Raw genomic sequence first — 26,670 nt, 5'->3', positions numbered from 1 at the left:
ATGTATTAGGAGGACGAGGTCATAATTCTGATAGTGCACACGGAGTATCCAAAGACAGCTGCGGCTCATGTTAGCAGTGTGACCTTGGGCAAATTGAATAAAAAAAGATCTCTATGCCAAGTTTTCTTTGTATCAAGTCTGAAACAAAGTGTGGTCTCTTGAAAAACCTTGTGCCAATGCTAATCGGCCTGTCTGATCTTTGTTTAGGAAAAGCTTGTGGAAATAATATTTGTAGAATAATACCTTTTAATATGTCCTTCCTTCTATCCTGAAGTCCATTCCCATTTTTAAAACAAACTTGTCATCATCTATAGAAATATATTAAGCAGGACGTGTTGCATTATCTTGTGAGATTTAACTCTTTGGTTTATAGACAGCACCTGGTATATTGTGTTGTACTGAATTCTAGAATCTGGCATCAAAGCAATTGATGGGGTGTGTAATTTCCAGACATGAGTGGAAAGGAGTCTAAGACTGGATGAGATGTCTTTCTTGAAATCAGTCGTGGCCACCTAATTAAGAGTTTAAAATTTCTTAGCTGTTTACATTTTCATTTCAACCAATAATGACTATAGCAATAGTATTCAAGAACTTTAGTCTGCTTGGGTATATATTGATCCAAACCAAGTAATAATAGTTATAAATCTGGGACAGAACGAGCCCTCCCCTTAAAGAAGTCCAATCCCAAACCCTGGGACTTTGACTCAGTTCTTCTTACACATAATAGTGTCAACAACAGCATCTATCAACAGTCTCCAGGTTGTAGATTATCATAGGCAGATTATCCTGATAGCATCAGTGAACTCACGAGAGCCTTTTAAAAGGAAGAGAGCAGCTGAGGAGAAGCCAGACTGAGAGAGGGAGGTACAGATGCAACTTTGAAAATGGAGGGAGAACAACGTCATCCTGGGAATAGGAGACACTATGAAGAAGCGGGGAATGAAGGGGAATGTGATCCTTGTAGACCTCCCAGAAACTCATCCCTGCTAGACTCAGTGCTAGTCTTTGGAAGCATTTTGTGTGGTAGCATTGAAAACGAGTATGTATACAGCCCCAAGTTTAGAATTCCATAAAGATTGATTAGAACTAACTAGTTTGTTGTGTTGACCTGGATTCCTCTATAATCAGATTTTTAAAAATGTAAACTTGATCTAAAAATAATCAGTATTTGTTCTCACTAGATAAAGAAAATTGAAAGTCTCTTACTCAGTGAAGCTCACACACTGATTTTTGGGGGGTTTTGTTTGGTTTGTTGCGGGGTGTCGGGGCAGACATCTAAAGCTCATCTTTAATATATATATATATATTTCCATTAGATGAAGAATTTTCATTTGTCCACATTAGTCATAGATGACCAAGGATTAAGCAGTTAGACCTCCTCTAACCCCTAGAGTTTATGTTGGGGTACAATGGAAGAGTGTTCATACTCAAACAGTCAATTCTCATGGTGAGAAAACATGGGAGAAAAGTTGGTCTGACATCTTATTGCTTGGTCGTAGCCAGCACTGGAAAAATAATATATATAAAACAGCAGTGACAATTCTTTAACGACGACGTTTAAAGGTTAAGCTTCCTATAATGTTTTCTATATCTTAGTAGATATCGGATTTCCTTTTCTTGTTTTAGTAGTTATTACTTGGCAGTTTCATACATGCATAGAATGCATTCTGGCGTTATTTATCTACTCATTCTCTCCTCTTTCCTATCCTCTTCCGCCTCCATCAATCCCCGCCTACCTCACTATCCTATCCTCTTCCGCCTCCATCAATCCCCGCCTACCTCACTATCCTATCCTCTTCCACCTCCGTCAATCCCCTCCTACCACGAGGTTCTCGTCTTGCTTTCTTGTCTTTTGGGTTTGTTTTTGCTTGTACTTTGTGACTCATGGGTCTGTAGTTACCCACCGGGAAATGGGCCATTTTCTTAAGTCCATTACAGATTTAGCATTTAATTTAGAGCAAATTCTCTGCGTTCTATAAAATTCATTAATCTGGCAGTTTTTCATTATTTACTCAGTTATGTAACTTTCCAGTCCATTTCCACATAGATAAAGGAACATTAAGCTTGGGAGGTAGAGTTAGAGAGCCAGATTTTCACTTAGAATTGTTATGAAAATAAAATTCAATCCTTGGATAAGTTCATAAGCAAGTAAATGATGAATGAAAGGACTTTTAATGTGTACTTCCCTTTGCGTGCCTGTACAAGTAAGTAGAAAAATATGTTTAAAACCTACTTGGCACTATTGTTAAGCCATTAGAATTTCCCGAGGCAAACCGAGTGAATTAATTTAGCCAACCGAAAATTGTATTCAAGTAGAAATTTAAGTTTGCATTTTCATGCATGTAATGCTAGAGTACAGTAAGAGATTTTGAAAGGAAAGGTCAAATTTATTTTTAGGTTGCATCTTAACTGTATAGGTTAATTTAAAATATAGGAGGCATAACAAGATGGATCTTCATTAGCATCTTGAAGTGCACGGTAGTGAGTGGCATGCCTGTGAAGAGAGTCAGGATGTGGATCTGAACTGTGAGGACTTGCCCATGTGGCGTGATTCTTGGTTAATGCCTGCGTTAGTCAGGTTCCTGGTGCACTAACAAATGCCGGAGAGGGAATGAGTAAGGTCATAAGGAACCATAGGTTTAATAAACATGCCGAGCTGTAGAGCCTGGTCCCAATGGCTACAGCTACAAACACTCCCTCTCCTAAGGCTCAGGGAACATGGCAGAAGAGGTGGTGGATTGTAAGAGTCAGGGAATCAGGGGGTTTGCTGTGAGACTGTGTCTTCTAGTAACATTGGGAGATAGACCCATAAGTCCTCATCGACATGCCCGCCCAAACATGAGCTGAACAAGGATGACGTCACGTCAATGGACATGCTAAGTGGAATGGGTGGGATAACCCACAGGGCCTCAGCCCTGTACAAACAACTGTAGGCGACTGCAGAAGTCTTGGAGTCTTGGAGGTGGCCTTCCCCAGTGCAGAGGATGCCAATTGGTTGTCTAGGGCCAGACAGTCAGCTCTGCAAACATACACAAAAGGAACATTATTTAGCAGCTTATTTTGGAGAGAGAGAGAGAGAGAGAGAGAGAGAGAGAGAGAGAATGCAATATCAAATAGTGAATTTGAAGGAGAATGGGGAGGAGTATATGGAAGGGTTTGGAGTGAGAAAAGTGAAGGGAGAAATGTAATTATAATCTCATAAATAAAAAAGAAAATAGATACATGTCTTAGTTAGGGTTTCTATTGCTTGTGAAGAAACACCATGACTGCAGCAACTCGTATAAGGAAAATGTTTAGTTGGGACTCAGTTCAGAGGTCACTCTGTTATTGCCATGGTGGGGAGCATGAAGTCATGGAGGCAGACATGGTGTTAGAGAGTTAGCCGAGAGCTCTACCTGGACTGGCAGGCAGCAGGAAGAGCTAGTGAGCCACTGGGCCTTGTTTGTGCTTTTGGAAACTCAGAGCCTACCCATAGTTCCTCCAATGCTTCCTCCAAAAAGGCCACACCTAATAGTGTCATTCCATATCATCTTAAAGGGGCCATTTTTATTCAAATCACCAGAATACATAAATTAAAACAAACAAACAAAAACCAAAGAAAGAAAGAAAAGAAAAACAAGTTTTTTCTGACTTACAATCTGGATGCTCCCAGGCATGGTTGTTTGTCCTTGTTGCTTTTTAGCCCGTTCCCAAGAAGCATATCATAGGAGAAGTCTGTGGAAGAGCAAAACCTCTCAACTGCCCAACTAGGAAGCCAAAGACAGAGAGAGGAAGGAACTTCAGAGTCCTGCTTTGGAGTTCCCCTGGGCACTGCCCCTTTAAGTCTCCACAATTTCCCGGTAGTGCTACTTTAGGGAGCAAGTCTGGGGAAGCTAAAGAGTTAAGAGCCAGACTATAGCAATGACTTCCATTGACATGCATCTTTAAGCTGTATTTGCTGCCTAGAAGGGAGACTTTCCAAAATAAATCTGCATTTTTTTTTCCAATCCCTTGCTGTCCCAGCAGCCCCATAGCCTGTGTAATCCTGTTCACAGAGTGAGGATTCAAGATACATTGGTGGGTGCTGGGACAGTGGAGTTTCTTCTTATAGGCCACACCTGAAGAAACCAAATATTGAGACCATGATGACAGCAAACATGGTCTGTTAGGGTTTGAGACAGTGTTACTCAGATGAGTGACGTCACTCGGGACTAACAGCATTTGTTTCGCTACATAGTTTTGACACCTCTAAAAAGTTGATTGGTCAGTAGATTCCTAGATTCAACTCTTATAAACCATATTAAAACAATTGTTGTAATAATCCCAGCCCTTATGTTTTACCTTAATCAGGTTTATTATCTATTTTTCTTCCTTATCATTTCTTATCTTCTAACCTATTACATAACATCCTCAGGAAACTCTTATCCCCAGAGTTAGGGCCTTTCCACTGGGAACTTTGCGGCTTGTTGACAGTTTTGATAAGAGCAGTTTGGATGGAGGAGAAGAGCTAGGAGCCAAAGGCAAATTGATTGAGTAGATAGTGTGACAGCAGGAAGTGTAACTATTGCTTAATAGATGGTGAGCTTTGTTTGTAGAGAAGCGGGAAAAGGGTGAACACTAGAAGAAGATGTATCGTTACGGTTATGGTTGTGTGTGCATGTGTGCGAGTATGCTCGGGCGCGCGAGCGTGTGTGAGTGTGTGCGTGTGTGCGTGTGTGTGTGTGTGTGTGTGTGTGTGTGTGTATTTGGCAGTAGAATTGTTTTTTTGAGATCAGTTTTATTGTGAGAAGTGCTGATAATATAACACATTTTTTTTTCCTCTTTTAATCATTGGTGGGGAATTGGCCACTGCTGGTATCAGTGATTTTCAATTAAGGGAGTTAAGGAAGGCAGGTAGAGGAGGGAATGCTGTGGATTTGGGAGTAGGGAGATAGAATCTAGAGGTTTCTAATTTTTCAGTCAAATGTGAGATGAAGGCAAGATAATATTGGGGAAGGAAGCTTCCTTTTGGATAAGCAGGGAGAAGGACGAAGGCAGGGGTCTGTGATCTTGGAGTTTAGGGACACTGGTTCACTTCTCAGTAGGCAGGCATTCGGATCAGATATTTAAAGTAGAAACCGTCTGGATGTAGACTGATTTTCCTCCGTATTCAACCACAGCTGCTTCCATTCAGAAAAGGCAAAGCGATTGAGCAGCTCCAGGCCCGGGATTTGCCAGGGGTGAGAGGGAAGGCAGAGTGATAAAAGTTGTTTGTAGTGATTATAATGATGGACTCTGGGCTCAAATCTGGACGGATTCATCAAGAAATATTTTTAAAAAAACCTTAATTCTGCAAATCCACTTCCATATCAAGAGTTCAGGCTTAAACCAGACCATCTGTGTTCAGATCTCTGTTCTGTCCCTAGCCTGAGGCCCTCAGCAAGTTATCTAAGTGCCTTCTTTCCACTGTCACCTCCCAGATCTGAAAACTGTGATCATAGTCCCCTTAGTCACAAGTAGCATCATAATGTGGACTGAGCTTTTCACATACAGAAAAGTCCAGTTTGCTCACTGGAATATTGTCCTATTAATATTTCTTGGTTCCCAATATCTACTCCTTAACCTATTTCACTAAAACATATAGAATATGTAAGCCATGCCTTAATGTAGTATTATCCCATTACTTAATATTATGTATCCCAACCCAGCCTTTTATCTTTTTCTTTGCCCAGCAAGGAAGAAATCTTTCTGCCCCTGTGATTATCCTGACAGTGGCAACATATGTAGTTGCTTCTCTTCTCCTTGTGCTTGTGGTGAATCAGATGCCTTTAGTGTTTGCGCTAGTGTATCTTTGTATTTACGATCAGAGGGAAACAGTAAATAGCAAATGCTGGGAAATGCTGTTCAGTGTGAAACTGGATACAGAATAGCAGGTAGGTGTATGTAGCTCTTTGGCAGCCTTTGGTTAAATGAAATACCATCTGATCTGTTTTTCCTGGTGGGAGGGGTTGTGATGCATCTTTACTAAGCTCAAAGAGGCTTTAAACTTCTCTTCCCACAGCAGTAGTTTGCCCAGAAATCCGTATATTTCTTATTTGTCTATCAAAGAAGACAACAAAGAAAGATTATGAGGTCGATTGGTTCATGGCCTCTTTGCAGTGTAAGGGGTGCAGCATTTTTAATTTCGTTTGTTCATATACTTTCTTACATGATTTGCATTTTACTTTCTATGGCATGTGAAAGTAAATGTGAGTGTCACAGGTTACCCAGTGGACTTTTCCTCATCAAAGGCTTCAACAGTTTTGCTGCTGTTTCTCCTATGGAGGCAAACCCGAGATAGCTGGCTACCTGGAGAGAGCTCACTACTCTTGCTATTCTTTGCTTCATGAGATTTCTGAACCTAAACGTTCATTTAGATATTTAAATCTTCATTTGATTCTGGGACATCTTCCTGGACCATGTGCAACTTTGAAGTAGGGTTTTGGGTATCCTGCCTTCTAGTATGGCAGGATAGTTTCTCTGGAGTGCTGTGGTTAGCTCCTCTTCCTACCAGCCTTGAGGTTGCTTAGAAGATAGGAAGATATGCCACTATTAGTTTGAGGGGAAACATTATTTTGCTTCTGTTTCACTTGCCTGCTCTGGGCGAGCTGGAAGTGTTATGGTAAGAGTTTCCTGCTCTAAGGAGTCTGCAGCTGTTCAAATACTTAGCTTTTGCATTTCATATGGATTTTGTTCTGACCCCCTTTCTCCACTTAAAAAGGAAAGAAAGAAAGAGAGGGAGGAAGAAAGGAAGGAAGGAAGGAAGAAAGAAAGAAAGAAAATGCTGCTCCCTCTAAGTTGTTGTTGTGTAAACCACAGCTTTACTTTTGTAACCAGAGGCTGTGTTTACTTTGAGCCTTTGCAGTTCTGCCTAATGAATCAACCTGTATTGAATTCACAAAGGAGACTCCCCCGCTCCTCCCTCCATCTGTTTGCCAAATGTGTGTGATCCTTTGGCTCCCAGGATGCAGTGCCATCAGCATAGAACCATTGGTAGCTAGCGTGCTTTAGAATTCTCAGCTGTTTGCCTAACTAGCCAGCAGTATTTTGCACTTGTGGCCACATAGGATCATCCAAGGGGAAGGTCCACATCTGTAGTTGTAGAGAACTCGTATGTAATATTTAAGCATGAAGTCTGACTCTGCATTACTGGGAGCTCTAGTTTAGCCTATGAGCCTTGGTTTGTCTTGGTATCTTTGGATGAGATGGGCATCTTCGGACAATAGTGCTGTGACCAGGACTAAAACTGCTTTGGGAAAAAAAGAGAGAGAGAAAAATATCAACTGAGTTTTGGATGTCTAAGATTAGGTACCCATGATAGCAGGATGGAATGGTACTACGTTTTCACTACACTATTCTTGAACTCTTACTGGTGGCCGAGAGATGTGTTTCTGCCAAGCTCATGGCCATATATGAACAGCCATTCTTGTAGGCCAGACATCTACTTGCCTGTGATCTTTATGGCAGTATGGGTAGTTGAGGATAGAATAGTTTTGTTACTGTTCAAGTCAAGTGGAAATGCTTGTCCCTTTCTACTGGAGTGAAGCAGAAGAGGAGAGGAGGCAGATGGCTTTTCAGTGGGTACTAAAACATATTCCCTTCACAGAACGATTCTATTTGAGACTCTTAGGTTAGGACATCTCACCAACTCAATTCAAACATAAACTTTACTTACTTATTGAAACCCATTTCGAATTTTCAGGGCATTCTATTACCCAAGTATACATAACAATGACTCTGTTCCTTGCCCAGATTGCAAGCTACTTTTTTGGTGCATCATGTAAGTTGTAAAAGCATGGATTACTCTTAAATTTATTTTTATGAATATTTTATTACCATTTCTCATGTTCTGTGCTATTTCATATAGCTTACTAAACAGTTTCTTAAGAATTAAGGGTCATCTCTGAAGTCTTTTGAGAACTATTAGATGTTATTACTCTGTTATGGCCTAGATAAGGGACTGTAAACTATTTTTAAATATAAGGCTACTAACCCATCAAAGTTAAGCACATTTTTAACTCATAAAACACACATAGACATACGCATGCGTGCACATACACACACACAGACACTCACAGACACACACACACTCACACACAGACACACACACAGACACACACAGAGACATACACACACACCGACCATTGTGCCCTACCATTATTTGTTTTACTATTATTTATTTACATTATTATTTATCTATTCCTGTAAAATTTCCAACTAACTAATTTCAAATAAAGAATAGGGATCATACATAAAATTATTCACTTCCGAAAATAATAGCACTGGTTATTGAATAAAGCTAGGAAGGATGGAGCTAGAGTTTCAAAATCACAAGAGAAAGGCTAAGGAGAAGCTGGGCACTTAGCTAGGGAGAGGAGAGCTAGCACGTATGAACTAGGAGGAAGAGAACCAGGGTTAACAAACAGAGGAGGCTCAGTGGATGGCCAGGTGAGCACATGTTATTCAGACTCAGAGTCTTCATTTCTCTGGTTTTAGAATTTTGATTAGGGCTTTTAAAGTGTGGTAACTCTTCAGAATGCAGCAACTCATTACGGCCCTTCTGCTGTCAAAGCGTTTGCTCAGAATGAAAAGCCACCATCTGCCTTACAAGATAGAGATTATTACAGATTTCATAGTCCACACTGAATTGGCCACATCCTACTCAGGGCCTGAGCATCCCTGGCAGTCATCCCTTATGTCTGTGTTTTAGGTTGTAGTTGCAATTGGTGTTCTGATACAGAAAGCAGAATTGTATCTTTCTTTTCCTAATGCGGCTACACAAACGAAATTGGTTATTTGGAGTGTTTTTTGTATGTATATGTGTCTGTGTGGCATGCATGTTTATGCATGTTCCCATGCATGTGGGAAAAGGTGTGTGTGTGTGTGTGTGTGTGTGTGTGTGTGTATGTGTGTGTCTGTGTGTCTGTGTTTGTATGTACATATATGGAGGTCACAGGCTTTTTATTCATCTACACCTTATATATAGAGGCAGAGAACCTCACTTGAACCTAGAGCTCACCAAAGTCTAACTTGCCCATTTGCTCCAGACATCCCCTGCCTCTCTCCCCTGTACTGGGGTTATAGATGAGTTTCCAAACCCACGCAGGATTCATAGGGTACAGGAGTCTGAATTTTCATACCTCTTTACCCCCAAAGCTGTCTATTATTCATACCTTGAATATTGAGAACAATTGAGCACCAGATTTCCAAGTGATCCATAATGGAGATATTTTTTTGCATACTTTTGAAGTCTATTTGGGATTGTAGAAGACTGTAGCTTATGTTGTATTTTGTAATATATTGTTTATACTTACATTTTTGTTTTCTCCCCAGCCATCAAACACAGACAACCTGTTGGGATCATCCTAAAATGACTGAACTCTTTCAATCCCTTGGTGAGTGCCGCTGTATTTATGAACGGGCCTTGGTGAGTGTTGCTGTTTAGGTCTGATAGCCAAGAACTGTATCTTCGTAAAAAGATACTCAGCTGCTCACCTTTTCCTCTTCTGTGGATAGAAGAATCATGCTGTGTCATAAGAAGACAGTGCCACGACATACTGCAAGAGTCCTGAAGTCTAAAGGCAGTTGAACTCCTAAGATGAGCACACAAAACAAGACTGCGATTTGGAAGCGTATCAGCCAAAATTACTTTATTTGCCAGCAGAGACCTGTTGTAGGTCTTACCTCCGTCATATTGGCTCATCTTATAGTTCAGCTTTTCACATTAAAGAAAAGGAAAACATAGTAACAATACAGTCGCCTTAAATTTCCTGTTTTAAACCATTTTGTTTTCTATATGGGAAATTTTTCTCAAATTAGCTTACTTAATTTTCAAGTCATAAACTAAACTAATTTTGACAAGGAAAACAAAGGGTTCTGCGTTTATCAGTAGGCAGTGACTTTTAGCTGATTGGTGAGATGGCCTCCATCGGGTTGACTGTGGTCACTGAAGTTTAGTCCTTGAGAAACTGAGGTGATGCTGAGGAAAGAAATAGCATTCTGTGCTCTGCTCCTTCCTGTTTTAAGACCAGGCACACACACTAGTTTTTCTCCTTAAACACTGGGCTCCTTCAGGTACTCTCCCTTGGTAGTTGAGTCTGCAGACGAAGAGCAAGAGGAAAATCACTGCTTTGCTTCATATAGAGATTGAGATGGGGACTGGGGGACAGTGATCTTTGAGTTTTCTTCCAACTCTGTTAGTCTCTGCTAATCTATCTTTAGGGAAGAGAGAAAGAAATTACAATATTCACCGGTTCCAAGATAGGAATGCTGATTATTTTCATAGATCTGGTTGTTTTAACCACCTCTGTGAACAGAATGAAGAAGCAAATTGATCAGGGTAGACAGAGCATAGAAGAACAGCCCCATGAGTACTGGGATGAGCTGGCAGATGATAGAAAACGAATCGCCCTAGGAAGCAAATGACTCTGAAGGAAAAACCCTGTTAGCTGAGCAGTCTGGTAGTCCCCAGTTGTAATGGTACCTCCTTTTCCTCCATAGGGCAGAAGGTCATCCCCCTCCCGCCCCCCGTCCCTGTGCTCATGACTCCCACTCGTCATGGCTGACACTCCCGCAACACAAGACGACAGGCTGTGTAGAAAAGCAGTGCAAAATTAGTGGATCAAAGCTAGCTCTGTGTTATGAATGAGAAATGAAAAGTAGGAAAATGTTCTACTTGTGTATGGTATAGGTTTGATGAAGACAGGTAGTCTGATTAGACGAAGAGAGATGTTCTACTGGTAAATAGAATGAGGGAGAAGCCAGCGTGGGTGCCCAGGTTCTGCCCAACTTCTATGCATATCATTCTTTCCCTCCAAGGGGAGGACATGATATGTGACTTGTAGCTTCAAATGAGGAAAAAGTCAAAGTGACCTCTGTTTTATGACTTGTTTGGGGAAAGTGACGTCCAAGCTCCGTGATTTGTTCGGGGAGAGAGATTCTGAGTTTTCTGTATAAGACTGTTTTACAGTGTCTCCCAATATGGTATGAACAATCATTTGATTATATTTATAGATTGATGTGAAATTGAAGATTTTTTTCTACTGTGAACACATACATTTTTCTACGATCCAAAATAAGCAAATATGTTCATTCTTGGCATTCCAGATAAGTTAAATAATGAGCAGGCGTTTAACGCGTTCTCTCTCTCTCCTTTCAGGTGATCTGAATAATGTACGTTTCTCTGCCTACCGCACAGCCATCAAAATCCGAAGGCTGCAGAAAGCACTATGCTGTGAGTTATCGCACTAACCGAAGCACCTTGTTTTGGGGTGGGTGGGTGACTTTGTCGTTATTGGTGTTAAGACAAAGACAAATGAAGAGGCTGGTGCATTTGCAAAGTCAATCTGACTTTCAGTGCCCCTCATTCAAGGAGGTAGCCACATTTCTACCCATGCTTCATGATTGGAGCCATCAGTGTGCACTGGCAATACAGATGAGCATTGCCACTTACAATCAGAGTACAAAATAAATCAAAACACAGGAAAACACTTTTGAGAATTATACTGCCACCCAGTTTTAAGAGATGAAGCCACCGAATCATAGTATGTTGTTGCCTAGTAAGTCCTTATTGTCCACTTCAAACTGTAGGGTCCCAAGCTGTTTGACTCAGTACAATCATGAGAGAGAGAACTGTGAAGCAGTCACATTGCCGATTTGTCTGGGAACTGAAACCGCGGAAATGATAGAAAATTCTGTTGTCCTTTAAATATGACAGAACTTATTTCGTGTCATTAATGAAATCTTCCCTGTGGAGGGCACGTTCATGAGATATTCTATCGTCGTTATTTTAACCAAAGGTTATTTTTATGCCAAGAGTATCAAAAAGTAAGCAAATGTGTATTCCTGTAAATAGAGTATTGATTTAGGCTTTCTGGATCCTATCTCTGCTTGGATTATTGACCCGACCCAAACAACATTTAAGCCTTGCTAGATACTATTATGCAAAGTAATATTTGCGAGTACTTTAAAGATTAGAAGATCTGGGAAATTCCACATATGCTTGTTTTCTACTCTTTATTAAGAGCTGCTGTCTGTCTGGGTAGCTCAGTAAAGCTTTGAAAACCACCCTCAGAAAAATGGTATGTTAGGGTAAAAAAAAAAAAAACTGTGCTTTAAAAAAAAAAATTGGTTGGCTTATGAGGCATCTCATATGGAAGAAGTACTTGTTGTACCTGACTTCTGTTCCTGGATCTAACGGTAGAAAGAGAGGACCAACCCCTGTACGTTGTTCTCTGACTCCAGTGTACTCACACTTGTCACCACATTCTCTCTGTCTCTCTCTCTCATACACACACACACACACACACACACACACACACACACACACTAAATACTAAAGAAAATAGAATCTCAAGAGCTGCATATAAGCATATAAGTTACGGATACATTTTAAGTTAGTTGGGTGAGCAGAGTTGAATAAAGGGAGATGTGCAATCACTGAGGGAAGGTAAGAGCCATGCTACATAAGAAAGGCCTAAGTTCCTTTTGGATGAGAAGTCTAACAGGCCAAGAAACAGCAACATAGAAGCCATAGAAAGGAAGGATGAGGTGACCACAAGTCTTATGTTAGCCCCACAGGCTAAAAGGTAGTCAGCAAGTTGTATGTAATTACAGCACATGTTCCACAATGATCTGTTCAAAACATGGGAGCCCTCCCACTCTGGTTAGAGATCTGTGTACTGGATGGGAACGGGATAGGAAGCAGACTGTGAACGGAAGACATGATGTCTATCTCCTCAGTGTGTTTGTAGTGATAATAGTTTTGAACCCAACATCCAGCTAGACAGTCTATTTTGGGCCTATTGGGTTATAAATGAGGGCAGATAACCCAGGCATGGACTTTCCACTGGCCAAAGACTGTTTTGTGTCACAGTGAACATGCTAACACTGTTATGCACCTGGGTAGAGAACCCTGTTTATGAACTTATGGTGTGGTTTGGTGCTTTCTCTTACTCCCGAAGGAAGATTCCTCTCTCTGGATCATGTTCAAACCCAAGAGGAGCAGAAGAGAGACTTCTCCAGTCTCTGAGCTAAAAGATATTTTATAATGTACAGTGAACAATGTCCCCAGTTTGTGTAAGCTTAAATATCTTAAGGGATCTCCTGACAGCCACTAGCTTGTACCTTCCCACTGCCTCCGGACACCACAGGGCTTCAGTCTGGGGCCTCTATACTACTTGTCACATTTACCTGTTTGACCAGGTCAACTCTTTCCTCTCTCAAATTCTGTTTACTTGAAATGCCTTGGCTCATCTTCTGTAAGGCTGCCTTCTTTTATTCCTTCCTGATGCTTCCTAAGTTTTACCTCTTCTTCAAGTTACACGCTGAGCCCACCTGTTTCTAATTTCCCCAGCATTCTTAACGATGGCCTGAAACTGCTGTTTTTCACTTGCTTGCCTGGAATAATAGTTGTGTGTCGGGAGGTTGTCCTGTCTCTACTACACGCAGTGGCTTTGAGGTCATGGTCACCTCTCATTCTGTGCTTGTCTGCACTCAGCATAGTGACCTCTTGCCAGCATAGAGAGAGAGCACATTTGTCTTTATTCTGCCAGTCCTCATTTGTTTGGTTCCAAGAACACTCAGGCGATAGAGGAAGGCAAGAGACTCATTCCAGCTTGCGGAGGGCTCAATTTCAGGGAGAACAACGCTGGTGGACGGAATGTTCTTGCTTTCAGGAGATTGCCCTCCCCTTAGAATGCAGGGCCCTTTGCCTGACCTGTATCTGTTCTCTATCTCCATACTTCCTCTATTTTGCTCCCAACAGTTCAAGTCAATGACTGGCCTAGCAGATTATATCCAGTTTCTCCTGCCTAAAAGCTCTGGGTCCAGCTCTCCACATTTGCAGACTTCCCATTTCTAGTGTGTGCTGTCCCTTGGTTCTCAGGCTGCCAGCTGTGGTTTAATAACATGGCTCCTCTTCCCTCATTCCTGGTGTGTGTGTGTGTGTGTGTGTGTGTGTGTGTAAACCTCTCTCTCTCTCTCTCTCTCTCTCTATATATATATATATATATATATCATATATCATATATATATAGATAGAGATAGATAGATGAGAGATAGAGAGATAGAGATAGATAGATAGATAGATAGATAATTTGTATATTGACTAAAAGACTTTTTGTAGCAAGACATGGCAGAGAAGTAAAAGGAAACACTGGCCAAGAGGCAGGCAGTTCCTTTAGTGTATGCCAGTGTCCTTGCATAACAGATATAAAAGCCACCTTGGATTTAGGCATGTGGACACTAATCTGAGATAAGGACATGTGGGTTAGACGCAGCCAATCAAATGCTTGGATACAGGTCAGGGAGTATCATCCAGTGTATCGTGGTGACTGAGCTAACTCAGTATCCACAGAGTTCCTTAAAGTCCATTTAAATTACTTCAGGGTTCATTTAAAAAAACTTTTTCTTGAAATTTCTGATTTGGAGGTATTATTAACTATCACTAGCATTACTTATCAAGACAGTATCTTACTATATAGCTCAGATGACCTGGAACTCACTATGTAGCCCAGACTGGCCTAGACCTTGCATTCCTCCTGTTGTTACCTATGTAGTTCTAGAAAAAAGAAATGTGGGCTGGAGAGACAGCTCAGTGGTTAAGAGCACTGACTGCTCTTCCAGAGGTCCTGAGTTCAAATCCCAGCAACTACATGGTGGCTCACAGCCATCTGTAATGAGATCCGATGCCCTCTTCTCGTGTGTCTGAACACAGCTACAGGGTACTCATATAATAAATAAATCCAAAAATATGTTTAAAAAAGAAAGAAATGTTTGACAACTTGAAACCATTTCTAATTTCTTTAGTATTTTGATCTCCATATATTGGCTTTAAAGTTTAGATAATTTTTCTATGTACAGCCATTTTCTGCTTTGAGACAGTCGAAAGATGTTGTCAGGTAGAGGGGATGTTTGCTAAATAGTATTTCAGCATGAAGAGAAGAGGGGATAGGATGGGTAGCTGGTTCTTGCCAAAGATGGCTGAGCCCACTGCAAGGGAAGATTCACAGGATTGCCTGAGGGGTGACTGGTTTGCCTAGGGATTGGTGGTCGGTGAATTGTAAAGGATGAAGGATAGAAGGTCCTAGGACAGCTTAAGAGTCATAGACCAGATTTCAGGAGAAAGTAAGGTTTTGATTTGGAATGCGGCAAGGTAGAAGTTTCTGAAAGCGAATGGTCATAACTCTTGAGCAGGGGACAGAGCAATGGGAACAGACTGATGTTCACTGGGAGACAAGAGGCAGGAGAGGGAATCTGGAACCGTCTAAAGAGATGTTGTGTGGTGAAACGTAGGAGTCATCATCTTGCAGATTAAAACTCCAAGCCTGAAAGCTGGAGTGCAGAAGTGTTTCCCAGTGGCTGAGGAAGAGGACGTGGCTGGGTGCTAAGAAGGCTGGAGCACACAGCCAAGACCTGGAGAGAGGCCCGAAGCCCCAGGTCAGGTACTCAACAGTGTGACAGTTCCTACCCCCCCAGGACAGGGCATGATGGTGTCTCTCTTTTTGACTCCCCGTGCTTCATATGTGAGAATTTAGAAAAGTCTGTAACTTGCTTGGAAAACGAATTGCCTGTTTGTTCCATTTACCGCATGGCTGAGCTGTCATTTCTCTCCCTCTGAAGAGACAAAATCATAATTTCCTGTGATTTAAATGTAGTCTGTTGCTTTAAAAGGTTCCGAAATGTGACACGCTTCAGGAAGATGCCTGCTTGGCTTAGGCACTAAGTCCAAGTGTCAGAGTAAATCACTGGAAATTGAAGACACGATCATTTGTGGGATGTGGCAAATTACTGTCTGGGTCCCAGAGTGGATAACAAGGGAGGCTTTTCTGAACTGAGTGAAGGGTGGACTGATCCTGGAATGATGTTTTTGCAATTTGTTCTAATGTCCCTGTGTGTTTTGCGGCTGGCATTAATTAGTGTTGGAATTCAGAAATCTTAACATTTTAGCAGTAATCGAATATATTTCTTTGTGTCTGTGAAGAACTCTGCTTCTCCATCTACTGTCCTTTATTAAGCAGGCCCCTTTGTCAGATGCTGTAGAAAGTGGGTTTTCCTACTGCTATCCTGAGGTTTAGAATCGAAAATAATTTATAGTACCAAGAAATAGGTCAAAAGATAATGAAAAATCTAGATGATTCTCAGGTCACTTATTCCTGCTTTGTTTGGCACTATTTCCAGCTCACGGAATGCTTATGCAAATTATTTTTGCTAGCAGCATATTTAGCAGTGATATTGTTGACATCTAAAAGAAAAGGACTGGCCTCTTACTCAGAATTATTACGGCTGCTGTGCTCAAGTCTTTTTATGAAGTCTTCCCTTTTGAGTTATGGTAGAAGTTGTATTTGTCTGTGTAATTTTAACATACTTCTTTTCTACTGTAGTCAAATTGGAAAAAAATGTCGTTCAAACAGTCGGCACGGACACATTTCACAAATGTACTTAAAATTTAAAATTAGCGGTCAGTCAGTAGCTACAAGTACACAGATACAAAAGAAGTTGTCACTACGTTTCGGTTAACTGTTGAACAATGTCATATTGAAGGCCGGCGATCGTTTATTTCTTAGGGAAGGAAGAAGTGGTTGCTTACATGTTAGAAGTTCCACTTAGATGTTTTTCAGTGCTAAACGGACTGGAACGTGGAGACGAAGCATGCCTTTTTACGTAACGGCCATTTCCATGAGAAAACTCTAAACTAGTGCCTGTCTGCTATTTCCCATGTCTGTACGTCAGACTCGGGTCATTTCCACATTCAGTAAGTGGATAGTAGTTTGATGGTCTGCTTGGTTCTGTTTGCAGCTTGCTAAGGACTAACTGAAAGTTAATTTTAAAGAACAACCTCTTTTAGGGGCTGGGGGCTTTGTGTGCAGTTAGTTAGCTGCCTCAGTAAGACCATGGGCCACCATGTGTCACTCTTCACACCGGTTGCCAGCTGTTTTCTCTAGTGGACTCCTGGAGTAACTTGAATTTCTGCCTTTTCTACAGCAGTATCTCTTCCCGGAAGCTACTGCTATTGAATATCTCCCCCTTCCTTGCTTTCCTGGATCTCTTGTATCTCATCTATCTTATCTTTCAAGGACTATTTCAAAATTTACCTTCTAGAGAGTCTTTTCAAGCTGTGCTTTGACCTTATCCAAACATCTAAAATCTGAATACCACAGTAGCCGAAGCTTATGTTTGCTGACACGGTCGCGGAATTGCGTGCCTGACCTTGGGTGATGAATCTACAGTAAAAATGCAGTCACATTAAAAATACTTTATGAGGGGCTAGAGAGATGACTCAGGAAAATGCTGCTCTTTTGAAAGAACTGGGTTCGGTTCCCAGCACCCACATAAGGTGACTCACTGATCACTCCGGCTCCAGACCTTCAAGGACATCTGCAGTCACACGGCAATACAGAGATACAGAGACACAGAAATAAACATCCTTCTTTCAAAATACTTTTGGTTTCAATACATAATGCGTATATGAAACATAGATGATGCTCGTGTTAGATTTGAGTGCCATCCACAGCAGCTGCATAAAATAGCGGAGTCTATGCACACATTACAAAACCACCGCGAAGATAGAAGGTGAAGAAAGTAAAAATACAAAGTGCGTCCCCTATTGCATGTCCAACCGTGAGTTCGTAGCCTGTGTCAGCTCTCGCAGAACGCTGTCCACTCTTCTCTCAGGTGTTTTCCTTCTTCCTGTTGGAAGGATAACCAGTGCTTCTTAAGAAAGAGCTCCTTGCACACCCTACACGCTCAAGCGCTGGCCTTACCCTCCATCTGGCCTTTACACATGAAGAATAAAGACAGAAACAAACAAATACATGAAGGCCAGTGATCCGTGAACCAGTAGGAGTCCATCTTAGCTACAAGTCGTCTGAAAGGCAACTTGGGAAGTAGGCCTGATTTCGGCCAATTCTGGTTGTTCAGCATAATTCTGATTTGACTCTTTTCAGGTGTTAGAGAGCTGTTACTTTTCTATGAAATATGGTTCTTTTATTTGTTTGCTTCTTAAAAATAAAAACTAGTTCCAGCCACCTTTTAATGTCATTATATACATTTTTTAAATACTGTTAAGGAAAGGTTAGCTTGACAGTGGTATGCAGAATAACTGGTTGATAGGCCATAATTAGATAATTATGGGTTATAATTAGAGCTAAGGTTGGTGTCTGATGTTGTGACTATAGATAACACAACTTGCTTTACATTTCAAAGAGCTAGAATAAAGGATTTTTGAATGTTTCCCCCACACACATGGTAAATGTTTGAGGAGATGATAGGTTACCCAGATTTAAACATCACATAGTGTAGATATCGGTTGAAACCAGAGTCCCTCATCAATACGCACAATTTGGTGGTTCTATGAGTATCACTTAAAAATAACTTTAGAGAGTGTAAAAAGTAACTAGGAAGTGGTGAAGAGACTGTGAGCTAACATGAGGTGAGCAGTGTTGTTACTTAGGATATTCTAATGTTTGGAATAGATTTAGAGACTATTCCTTTCTGTATTGAAAAACACAGAGTCTATAAACAAGGATGCCAAAAGAGGGAAAAATTCAAAGATCAGAAATTGGAAAAGCTACAGCGTTTAGATAGAAAGGCACAAAGGATATAGAATATAATGGATCTGAGAAAATGGAAATGTCTATTTCATTAACAACTGAAGTTAACTGAGAAGGATCAGATCGAGAGTTGAACAGTCAAGCTAAAATCTGGAGAATAGAATTACTGGGTTTTGATGTTGTTGGGTAAGGCAGTGCCTCTCTCTAATTCTTTCTCCTTATCTAATTAGTGGATCTCTTAGAACTGAACACAACAAATGAAGTTTTCAAGCAGCACAAACTGAATCAAAATGATCAGCTCCTGAGTGTCCCAGATGTCATCAACTGTCTGACCACAACTTACGATGGGCTTGAACAACTGCACAAAGACTTGGTCAATGTTCCACTCTGCGTCGATATGTGTCTCAACTGGCTGCTCAACGTATATGACACGTAAGTTTATCATTTATCCTTTAAATCCACATGAGTGAGTGAATTACAGTGATAACAAACTTGGCAGTATCATTGCCGCCTCCTCCTCCTCCTCCTCCCCCTCCTCCTCCCCCTCCTCCCCCTCCTCCTCCTCCTCCTCCCCCTCCTCCCCCTCCCCCCTCCTCCTTCATCTTCATCACCCTCATTAATGGTGATACTAAAGTTTTAACTCAGGAACAATCTTGCACATGGAGGCAAACACTTCACCACTGAGCTACATCTCAGACCGTAACATGATTTCTTTAAAAAGATGTTTTCATAATCCTCTTGTCCAGTTGAAAGATTTGTTTTAGTTGTTTAAAGGTAACTGATTTTCCAAGTCCTTCAGCTCCCAACAGTAGGATAAGAGGGAACTCGTGATTGTTCTTTCATGACTTTGTTAGTCGGGCAAGGCTAGGGAGGTAGCATTCACTGTCAGGGGGCAGCTAGGAAAACCTAAACTGCTTGATGTTTGCTCTTTACTATCTTAGATTATTTTCTTTCAAAAGGAAAACAAAAGCTGATGTTCCCTGAATTAAAATGATTTTTAGCATATGAGACTCTCTAACTTTGTATGATAATGGTTTGAGAGTAATTTGGGAAGCAATGAACAAGACTCAGTTTGCCTTTAAATGGTCGCTCCATTGCCATTGTGGTTATGTTTTCGTAAGGTTGTCTTGCCTTAATAATTAATGCTGTAGCCCACTAACTTGTGTACTTGAACTGTGCCTCACTGTACATAAAGAGCACCCTTGACTTGCAGCCCTGCATTTGTGTGACACTTTTTGACAATGTATTTGTGCACTAATCAGTTATAAAAAGACTTGCTGTGAGCTGACATTTCGGAAATGTTGGGAATTATTCATTCTCTGGTAGGGGGTTGAAATATGCAAAATGAAAGAGGAAAACGAAGACTTGCTTTTCTCTTGAATCGCAAAAGTTAGTTCTCATTAAGTAGCTTCATGAAGATTTATATCTGTCAGCCTTTGATTTGAAGACAAAGAAGTAGGTGATAGTTCATGAATCAGAGAAGACAGATGACAGTTCGTAAGTGTGCTTGTTCAGTAGCTGATTGATTCTGGGTAAGAAACAAATGATAATGACAATGATATGATTTATCTATAATTTTATTTACTTTTTTTCATTTCATTTTCAATCTTTAAAAAAAAAATAACAAGATAGCCATGCGCATGGAGTCATCTGAGAAGGGGCTCAGCTGCCAAAGAAAAGAGAACTTAACTGTAATACACTTCTGCCTGGTGTCTTTTGTGTGGCCTTTTTAATGCAAAGGTATAATTCTTCTTGGGTATAATATTACTTTTAGCATAAGTATCTCATTTATTTGCTCATCACTTTTAAAGCCTCAAAGGAGATCTTTTCTACCATGAATTCACCACGAATAGCTCGTTATTTCGATGTTTTCTGTGCGGTAGCCTGTAACATGGGTTCCCGTCCCAGGAAGAAAGCTAAGTGAGAAGATTTGGGGACTTCACCTGACCCTGTGAAGTAGCAAAGAGAAGGACAACCTGAACAAGGTTTATGGAGAGCACTCTTGCCCCTAGCAGGGTCCCACTGTGACAATTTTAGACAATTTCTAGGCTGCTGAAACAAAACCTAATAGACTAGGTTGCTGTCTTAGTTAGGGTTTTATTGTTATGAGCAGACACCATGATCACTGTAAGTTTTATAAAGGACGACATTGAATTGGGACTGGCTTGTAGGTTCAGAGGTTCAGTCCATTATCATCAAGGCGGGAGCATGGCAGCATCCAGACAGGCCTGGTGCAGGAGGAGCTGAGTTCTACATCTTCATCCAAAGGAAGCCAGGGACAGACTGAGCATCCTCAGGCAGCTAGGAGGAGGGTCTCCAAGCCCACCCCCACAGTGACACACTTCCTCCAACAAGGCCACACCTTCTAATAGGGCCACTCCCTGGGCCAAGCACGTGCAAACCATCACAGTTGCTTAAACATCACTTCCTCTCATCTATAAAGCCTGAAAGACTGAGCTCACAGTGCTGGTGGGGCTGACTGGTCTAGACCCAGTCTTGGTTCTTCAATTGTTCTCTTCTTTCTGAAATCTACTTGACCTTTTTTCCTACAAGGGCACCAGGCATTCCAGACTAGGGTCTACCCCTCCAACTTCATTTTAACTGACTCTTTAAAGATGATGTTGGCATAAAAAGCAGTGTCCTAAAATACAGAGTTAGGACTTTGGTGTGCAAATGCCAGAAGAACACAGTTGGCCTCAGAACACACACAGAGGCTGCTTCCACTCTAGCTGGGGAAGCAGTGACGCTTTGTTAGGACCAAGCCAGCATGCAAAATGTTGTGACTCATTTTTTGGGAGTTAAATGCTGGCACAATCCCATTTCTGACTGTTAGATGTGAACACATGGAAATGCTATATAGAAATATCTTTTTTACTAGAAAAACAATACCTCAAGATGTGTCATTCTTTCGTTTTCATGGATAAAAAAATCCTGTAAAACTTACTTCCTCTCCATGCCAGTGAAACATATCAATCACCCTTCTGGGTCAGATTGATTCCCTTTGGTCTTGCTTTCTCTCTTGGAATAAATGAATTCAGCTAAGGAAAAGTCGGTTACCCTGTAGGCCGTGATCACTGATGTCCTGCATTGACTGCCTGAGTTTCTCGATTGCATATGTCTTACTCATTTATCTAAGCAATGGCTGTTAACTCTATTTCAAGAAATAGTCCTCTGAGTGAATCTGATCAATTATAATTTTATTCCATCCAGAGTAGGGATCCTGGATATTACAGGACCTTAAGGCTTTGAACTTAAAAATGATGCCTGTGTTGTGTTCAACTAATTTTTTTAAAGTTTTGTGTAACAGCGTTAGAGTTCCTTAAGAAAAATGTTTTCATATCGATTTACTGTAAGCACAGGCATTGGGGGAAAGAAAGAAGTTCTTAGGAAATGGACAGTGAATACCCAAGAGATGAGCAGACTTCTTGACAGAGTTACGTGGATTTACCTATTTATCCATCTATCCATCCATCCATCCATCCATCCATCCATCCATCCATCCATCCATCCATCCATCCACTCATTCATTGTTCAGGTTTCCATTGTGGTAAATAGACACCACAACCAGGGCAACTCTATTTTTTCTTACTTTTTTTTTTTGTTTTTTTTTTTTTTTTAGGATGAAATGTTCTATAAATATCTGTTAAATCTATTTGGTTCATAACTTCTGTTAGTTTCTCTATGTCTCTGTTTAATTTCTGTTTCCATTGATGAGAGTGGGGTGTTGAAATCTCCTGTTTTGATGGTTTGAGATACAATGTGTGCTTTGAGCTTTAGTAAGGTTTCTTTTATGTATATAGGTGTCCTTGTATTTGGAGCATAGATATTCAGGATTGAGAGTTCATCTTGGTGGATTTTTCCTTTGATGAATATGAAGTGTCCTTCCTTATCTTTTTTGATAACTTTTGGTTGAAAGTTGATTTTATTCGATATTAGAATGGCTACTCCAGCTTGTTTCTTTGTACCATTTGCTTGGAAAGTTGCTCTCCAGCCTTTTACTCTGAGGTAGTTTCTGTCTTTGTCTCTGAGGTGTGTTTCCTATATGCAGCAAAATGCTGGGTCCTCTTTACATATACAATCTGCTAATCTATGTCTTTTTATTGGAGAATTGAGTTCATTGATGTTAAGAGTTATTAAGGAATAACGATTGTTGTTTCCTGTTACTTTTGTTGTTAGAGGTGGAATTATGTTTGTATGTTTCTCCTCTTTTGGTTTCTTTGCAAGGGTATTACTTTCTTGCTTTTTCTAGGGTGTAGTTTCCTTCCTTGTGTTGGATTTTTTCATCTATTATCCTTTGTTTGTGACTGAATTCAAAGAAAGATATTGTGTAAATTTGATTTTGTCATGGAATATCTTGGTTTCTCCATCTATGGTAATCGAGAGTTTTGCTGGATATAGTAGCCTAGGCTGGCATTTGTGTCCTCTTAGGGTCTGTATGACATCTGCCCAGGATCTTTCGTAGTCTCTGTTGAGAAGTCTGGTGTAATTCTGATAGGTCTGGCTTTATTTGTTAGCTGTCCTTTTTCCCTTACTGCTTTTAATATTCATTCTTTGTTTTGTGCATTTGGTGTTTTGACTCTTATGTGATGGGAGGGATTTCTTTTCTGGTCTAATCTATTTTGAGTTCTGTAGGTTTCTTGTATGTTTATGGGCATCTCTTTCTTTAGGTTAGGGAAGTTTTCTTCTATAATTTTGTTGAAGATATTTACTGGCCCTTTAATTTGGGAATCTTCTCTCTCTTCTATACCTATTTTCCTTATTTTTGATCTTCTCATTGTGCCCTGGATTTCCTGGATGTTTTGGGCTAGGAGCTTTTTGTGTTATTATCTTGACCATTGTGTCCATGTTTTCTATAGTATCTTCTACCCCTGAGATTCTCTCTTCTAGCTCTTGTATTCTGTTGGAGATGCTTGCATCTATGACTCATGATCTCTTTCCTAGTTTTTCTACCTCCAGGGTTGTCTCCCTTTGTGCTTTCTTTATTGTTTCTATTTCCATTTTTTAAATCCTGGATGGTTTTGTTCAATTCCTTCACCTGTTCGGTTGTGTTTGCCTGTAATTCTTCAAGAGATTTTTTTCGTTCCTCTTCAAGGGCTTCTACTTGTTTACCTACATTGTCCTGTATTCCTTTAAGGGAGTTATTTATGTCCTTCTTAAAGTCCTCTATCATCATCATAAGATGTGATTTTAAATCCAATTCTTGCTTTTTTTTCCAGTGTGTATGGCTATTTGCTTTGGTGGGAGAACTGGGCTCTGATGATGCCAAGTAGTCTTGTTTTCTGTTGCTTAGGCTCCCCTTCTTGCCTCTTGCCATCAGGTTGTCTCTGATGTTAGCTTGTTTTGCTGTCTCTGACAGTGGCTTGACCCTCCTGTAGGCCTGTGTGTCAGCACTCCTGTAGACCTGTTTTCTTCCAGCTGGATCTGGGAACAAAGAGCTGTTCCTGGGTTTTTGTGACCTGAAGCCTCCAGGCGGCTTGCTTTGTGGAGAAGAGTTAGTCTTATCTCTGCTCTCAGCTGTGTAGGCGCTCCTGGTGACTGGCTTTCAGCTCTAGGCACAGGTAGAAACCTGAAGGGTCCAGACCCTGATTGCTTCTAGGTCCCTGTGCCCAGAGGGCACATATGGCACTAGGCAGTTTCCTCTTGGGTCAGGAATATGGGTAGAAAGTAGTTGTCTCCTCTGAGTTCTCAGGATTGTCTGCACTTCTGAGGGTCCAGCTCTCTCCTGCATGGGATTTGGGTGCATGGAGCTGTGGGACCAGTTCAGTTCATTTCTGGGCACAGGCAGAAACCAGCAGGTTCCTGCTGCTGACTGCTCCTATATTCTTGTATCCAGAGGCTACTAGACAGGTTCCTCTTGGGCCAGGAATGTGAGCAGAAGTGGCCATCTCCCCTGAGGTCTCAGGATTGTCCTCACTTCTGGGAGTTCAGCTCTCTCCCCAATGTGATTTGGGTGCAGGGAGCTGTGGGACCAGTTCAGTTCCGTTCTGGGCACAGCCAGCCAAGGCAACTCTTATAAAAGCAAACATTTCATTGGAGCTGACTTACAGTTCCCGAGGTTCAGTACAGTATCATCATGGCAGTGTCCAGGCAGATGTGGTAGAAGAACATCGTGATCTGAAGGCAGCCGGAGACTGTGTGTCTTTCACTAGGCAGAGCTTGAGCATATATATCACCCTACCTCAGGTGACACACCTCCTTCAATAAGGCTACACCTCCTAATAGTGCCACTTCCCATGGGCCAAGCATATTCAAACCCAGCACACAACACTATCACAAGTAGCTGATGAAATCAACTCATACACAGAGAGATATATTTTGGATAGTCCTTAGAGAGATTCCAACCATGACTGGCTTGCCCCTAGCTGTACGTGAGGCAGCACCTCATGTTGGGAATGCTGATGAAGGAAAGCTGTCACTTGATGACCAAGAAGTGGAAGAAAGAGAGGACATTCCTGTTATCTCCTTAGAGGGCTCGCCTCTCAGAGGTCATGTAATAGACCCTGGCTCTTAAAGTTTCTCCTGCCTCCCAAGAGCAACACCACATTGGAGACCAAGCTGTTAATACATGGCCCTCAGGGACCCTTTCTGATGTAAACTATAGCATATTTTGTTACATATTAAACTCCTTGATTTATTGCCATATGATGCAACCTGGACAGACCTTCTTAACTTCGATATGAAAAAAAGTCATGCAGATTGAGGAGATCAAAGAATTCTAATCCACATATGACTTAGAGATGAGATATGAGCTATTTAACTGATTAAAAACCGACACACTGAGATGCCAGAGTTTATCTGTAACCCCTCCCCCTCCCCCGCTACAAAGTAATCATAGTTACAGGGCTAATTTGTAGATTTTATTTCCTTGGTTGCATGGATATTCTTATCATATTGCTATAGCTAGACCAATCATATTTTATAAAACGTCCGAGTTCTAACATATACTCAGTTCCTTCTCATATTTTCAATTCTGTGCCCAGGTTGCTATGTTACTTGGCAACCACTTAACTTTGGCATCACAATATATGGAAAATTTAGGTAAAAATATCTGCACAGCTCACCACACGAAAAATGAATGTGAAGGGCAAGTGAGCTAATATGTATAGAAAGGGGCTTTATACACTGTAGCAATCAAATTGATTCCATTTATGATTCCACAGCCTCACTCGGTCTTCATCTTGCCAGGTTCAAAAGTCTTAATTTCACAATCTTCCTTCTAGATTTAATGGAAATCTGAACCATTTAAATCATGCTTCAGAGCAATAGTCTGGAACACTTGGTTCAAACATTTTTTTTTAATCTCTGTAGAGAATATTAGCTTCATTTGTTACAGTAAGTCATATATCCCCCACTATCCTGAGATGAATATAATTTTAAAGGTACTTAACTTCACAGTTAAACTAATTTCAGAAGTCACTTACAGAATCTGTCCTGGGACTCAAATACTTAGCTATTGGGCTACATCGCTCACTCATACATTTCATCAGCTCTCAGAGGCATCTTCTATTAGATATCCTACTTGACATCAAAACAGTCAAGAATCGCCCCATGTATGCACAGATTAATCAGCCAGTAAAGCTGTATATAAATGCTCACCCCACCCTAAGTTTTGGAGGGGGTGTGTTTGCACCCACACCTATGTTCTCTTACTTGGGCTTTTGCTATGATATCTCATATCTGATTGTAATCTTCTCTTTCTTACAAAGAGGAGGATGGTACTAGGAATCAACTAGGGATAGCCTACTCCAGGGAAGACAAGTACTCTGCCACTGAGCTTCAACTGCAAGCCTTGAGTTTGAACTTCAAACTCATTAGCTGTGAGAGGTTGTGGACTACTCAAAGTGCTCTCTCTAAATCCTACCAGCCACGGTGATCTTGTATTTGATTTTTCATTTCCACACATAAAAGTTGATACTGTATTTTCTGTAGTCATCCTTTTGTCTTACTTCTCTAGCTACTGTGTGAGTTTATTGAGTAAGAATCAGGTTCTCCGGGACCCCCGTTGAAGGAATCAGAGAAAGGACTGGAAGAGCTTGAAGGGGCTTGAGACCCCATATGTACAACAATGCCAACCAACCAGAGCTTCCAGGGACTAAGCCACTACCTAAAGACTATACATGGA

General features: G+C 41.0%; 1 protein-coding gene across 16 annotated transcripts in view; it reads left to right on the top strand.

The window, feature by feature from the left end:
* Positions 1-26,670, top strand: part of Utrn (utrophin) — a 503,427-nt gene that overhangs the window by 421,188 nt on the left and 55,569 nt on the right. For all 16 annotated transcript variants that reach the window (XM_008758594.4, XM_008758593.3, XM_063281961.1 and 13 more), the window contains 3 exons: positions 9,331-9,392; positions 11,156-11,230; positions 18,779-18,980. In XM_008758594.4, coding sequence (XP_008756816.1) covers positions 9,331-9,392; positions 11,156-11,230; positions 18,779-18,980 — 339 coding nt within the window. The remainder of the gene's footprint in view (positions 1-9,330; positions 9,393-11,155; positions 11,231-18,778; positions 18,981-26,670) is intronic.

The sequence above is a fragment of the Rattus norvegicus genome, chromosome 1 (genome assembly GCF_036323735.1).
Source record: "Rattus norvegicus strain BN/NHsdMcwi chromosome 1, GRCr8, whole genome shotgun sequence".
Classification (NCBI taxonomy): Eukaryota; Metazoa; Chordata; class Mammalia; order Rodentia; family Muridae; genus Rattus; species Rattus norvegicus.
The sequence above is the reverse complement of the archived record's forward strand: the minus strand, read 5'-3'. Positions and strand labels throughout refer to the sequence as shown.